This window comes from Schistocerca gregaria, chromosome 2, assembly GCF_023897955.1.
Source record: "Schistocerca gregaria isolate iqSchGreg1 chromosome 2, iqSchGreg1.2, whole genome shotgun sequence".
NCBI lineage: Eukaryota > Metazoa > Arthropoda > Insecta > Orthoptera > Acrididae > Schistocerca > Schistocerca gregaria.
The window spans coordinates 512,406,046-512,410,301 of NC_064921.1; the positions used below are offsets into that span (position 1 = coordinate 512,406,046).

A 4,256-nucleotide genomic window follows, 5' to 3' on the forward strand; every position below is an offset into this window, starting at 1 on the left:
CGACATTTCACATAATCACAACTCTATATGCACTGTTAGTTTTTCTTATTATGACTACAACTTGCTTTCCCAGGAGAAACACTTTTGAGGAAAAGATGTATAGGTCAACAGTTGAGCTTGTGTAGTAATTATTAGCGCAAAGATAAAAAAAATGGTTCAAATGGCTCTGAGAACTCTGGGTCTTAACTTCGAAGGTCATTAGTCTCCTAGAACTTAGAACTACTAAAACTTAACTAACCTAAGGACACCAGATACATTCGTGCCCGAGGTAGGACTCGAACCTGCGACCGTAGTGGTCACGCGGTCCCAGACTGTAGCGCCTAGAACCACTCATCCACCTCAGCCGGCTGCACAGAGACAAAACTTTGATATGTAGATGCATTTCACAAAGAGTTTTATTTTATCAATTTATTTGATTGTAATTACAGAGGTAAATTCAATGTTTTTTTCTGAGTGCAATGATGCTGAGCCAAGAATTTAAATTTTCACTTGATGATGTAGAAGAGACATGAAGAGGAGTCATAGCTGACAGTTTTTATACATTTAGTAAATCCATATTTGTATGAAATTTTCCTGTGTGCAGCAAATATTTTCCAAGCTGATGTAAAAATTTTTCAGAAGTGAAGGCTAAACACTAAGTAAGATGACAGGAGCATGTGACGTACAGCGGATGATGAATGCGGTAATATGTTGTGAAAGGTGTTAATGTCGGCCACAGGGATAGCGCAGTTAACATTAGCAGCCTGAAAAATAGCTCTACTCATGTTGTGAAGGTAAAAAATAATCAGGCAGTTTTTAAATGAAGAACCTTGTTATATCCAGCAGGAAAAGATACAAATAGAAACTGTTCGCCTGTCTTTGCAACACTGTACCCTATATACCTTAGACACATGTTCAAAGTGACAAATGTCGGTTTCAACAAGAATTTAAGTAACTACTTTTCCTAGATTGTGTGAATTTTATCTTGCACATTACTTTAATGTACATATATCATATGAGATGACATCAAAGAAAAACCTGCAATCACTAGTTAAAACAAAGTATACACAGGAAATGCATTAACAGGAATTCTTGGGTATTGATATTTGTGAATAGCTATGTCTAGAAAACTTGTTTGTATTTTGTTTTATGTTTCGATTAAAGTATTAAATATTTTGGTCTGAAATGTCTATTTCACAAGTTATGTACGGCTAAGAAATACAGAGAGGCACCTGTTCAAGACACTGGACTGATTTTAGAAGTTTCTTAACATCCATACCTTTGTCGAGCCGTGGAATTTTTTTCCTCCTTCTCTTCAGGCGAATGTTGGACAAAAATTATTCCCATGCCATTTCATTTTAATGTTCTGACTAATACCATCGATGTGGGCGGGAGGTTAAGAACATTAGGTATATTTGTGTGTGTAAGTTTTCTGATTGTGGAGACACAAAAGAATTATCTTATTGAGTAAGTTGCCCAAGAACAACGAGGTAGGTGGCAACAGCAGAAACAGCTGACACTAGCAGACTTTTGTTAATTGGCAGCAATCCAGATGCAGTGAATCTTATTGATGGCCCATGCTTTATCTGCAAGAGGAAGGCCTCTGCCAGAGGCGCCGATTCTGCCATTCCCACTGACCTGCATAGCACAGCTGCAGTTTGCGCCTCTTGATCTTCCAGGATGGAGCACGACAAAGTCATCAGCAGTAGGTTGAAGACATGATGTACTAACCAGTATGAACAAAAACTTAGGGATGGATACATAAGTAGGCTCTCCACCTTCTTCTGTACCATTAGCACTACGAGCAGTTCATAGATACTGTAGATGGTCCCCAGGACGCTGTACACCACATGGAAGGTGACTGCAGGTGACACGTGCTCCTGCAGCAGCTCTGCAGCGCGCTGCAGCACCAGGTGGGCGTGCTGCAGCCGTCGCAGCCTGCCGCTCAGGTTGTCGCACCGCCGCTTCTTCTGCCAGCCCAGCAGCAGCTGAGACAGCCGGGGCTCTCCCAGGCAGGACAGACAGTCCACCAGCTGAGCGTTCAGCGTCCGGAAGCGCGACCACAGCTCCAACACTGGCACTACAAACTGCTGCATCAGTGCCACATCACAAAGTGTGAAATAAACAAAAATCAGTAGTTCTATTACGCTCAAGCTTCGAAACCCATCAACAGGCATTATCACTAATGAAACATTAGCAGTCACTGAAATTATTGAAATAATTGTAACCAAAAGAGCACCTAACTTATTTGAAGGGCAAATTAGACTTTGAGCCAGCATTTCATCAACAAGATTCAATGACAATAGGAAATTATTAATATGCTTTAGTCCAGTAATAGAACAGGTGAAGAAAACACAGCACAATGTGACATGATAGATCATTTTCAATATTACATCGGTAAATACTATTATTTTTGGGGTGTCGTAGGAAACATGTTGATGTGTGAAATAAATGTCCAGGAAGCTACAAGTGATGGTGACTAGAAACCATAGCAATGATACGCTCAAGTATTTTCCTAACCTCCTCCGGTATTTCTTGCTGCTAGACTGATCCAAATTAGAAGAGCTAGGGGCAATTCCTAAAATCAGCCAGAACTTATAAACTGCAGTTGAGCAAAAGTGAAATTTTACCTTTTCCATTTTAGTTCCAAACAATGACGTTTTCTTATGTGAGAAACAACACTTACACCGACACAGACGTCTTACATGTACGTGATGAAACAGTAAAATCCTCTGGACTAACTAAGGTCAAATTCAACAGTTTCAGCACATATCTCGAACAGTGTGATGATTGAGAACTATGTATTTGCTGTAGGCACACAGTGTTGCATAGCAACCACTTTTAGAAACAAAAACAGTCTCTGAGTGAATTAATGACCAAGATAGGACTGCATCTACTAAATGAACTGTGGTACAAAGATAATTAGGTCCTCCATAATATTGAACAGCGTTTGTAAGTAATTAAGTTCTTCATATCCATGTGGCCCACTGGTATCCCTCCGTTTGTATTCTCTCAGTTCATCACTGTGACCTACAAAATGTAATACCTAATCGGAAGAAATTGAAGCTTCAGTTAGAGATACTAGCTGTGATAACAAACAACCCAAAAGCGTTCCCTCTCAACCACGACTGAGAGATATACAAGGGTGAGTCAATAAGCACTTGAATAGCGGAATGATATGTTCCAGCGTCCTTGTGTACGTTACTGGCACGTGTAGAAACCACAAGATTTATTCCCATATGTTGCATACCGATGGTGTATGTGGAGAACTCTCACATGAACAATATAGATTACATACTTTATATCCATTTCATTAATGTTGACGGCTGCTGTGCTTTCGGCACCCTAACTGCTTGAAAATTACTGAAGTTTTAAAGCGATATTAAAGGAATTGTAATAAATAGTACAGTCGATGGCGAATATGATGTCATTTAAAACATAATTTAATTTATTAGTGAAAACTTTTTGACCATCGTAAGATTCGTTGTGTATGCAAGTAGCAGTATCGTGCATGTAGTAGAATTTAAGGGCAGGACTTTTCTGTGAGAAAAATGTTTCGAATGAACAATAACTACGAATAGTATGATTGCGCACCTACATTCGACAATGAATAATTCATAATATCTGACTGTCAGTCGTATACCTTTTTAAAATCTAATAAAAGTGTTTATTCCTGTTCTTATCGTTGACATCAACTATCAGAAAGCAAAAGTGTCAAATTTTCCTAACTTCTATATCCTATGTTTCCATAAATTTCTCGAACTTGTGCCAGGGGGTCTTACCTCAAAGCTGATGCTACAGAATGCAGTGAAGGTTCTTTTTAATACATTAATTTCGTGATCTCCTTTTGTAAAACGACTACTCAGGTTAATAACATAAAGAAACTATTGACTTAAATATGGCTGAAACGGAATATACGCTGTTGTTAATAGAGCTACATTTCATAGGAAGTTAGTGACAAGTGTGAGTTTCAGTTCAACTAATAAATCAACTCTATCCAGTTTTCTGAAGATGCACGATAGAGAAATAGTAAAGCGACAGCTACTAGAAATTATGAATGCGAGACAAATTGCGTGTAACAAAACCGAAAGTTTATTTAATAAAATTTCATTAACACTTTCCATTGGGTGAGTATGATGAGTCTTAAAAGGTATTAACAGTTAAGCCTTGCACCAAGTGAGCTTAAAACAACAACGGAGTGATTCGTGAACCTCGTACACTCTTAATATCACCTTGAAATAGTTGTGGCTACCTGAAATAATTACAGTTCCCGACTG

The 4,256-nt window shown here is 38.6% G+C and overlaps 1 protein-coding gene across 1 annotated transcript; it reads right to left on the reverse strand.

Moving 5' to 3' along the window:
- Positions 1-1,439: 1,439 nt before the first annotated feature.
- LOC126335857 (gustatory receptor for sugar taste 43a-like) lies at positions 1,440-2,156 on the reverse strand. Its single transcript, XM_049999329.1, has one exon. It carries the CDS (start codon positions 2,154-2,156, stop codon positions 1,440-1,442), a length of 717 nt encoding a protein of 238 aa, XP_049855286.1.
- Between the last annotated feature and the right edge of the window lie 2,100 nt (positions 2,157-4,256).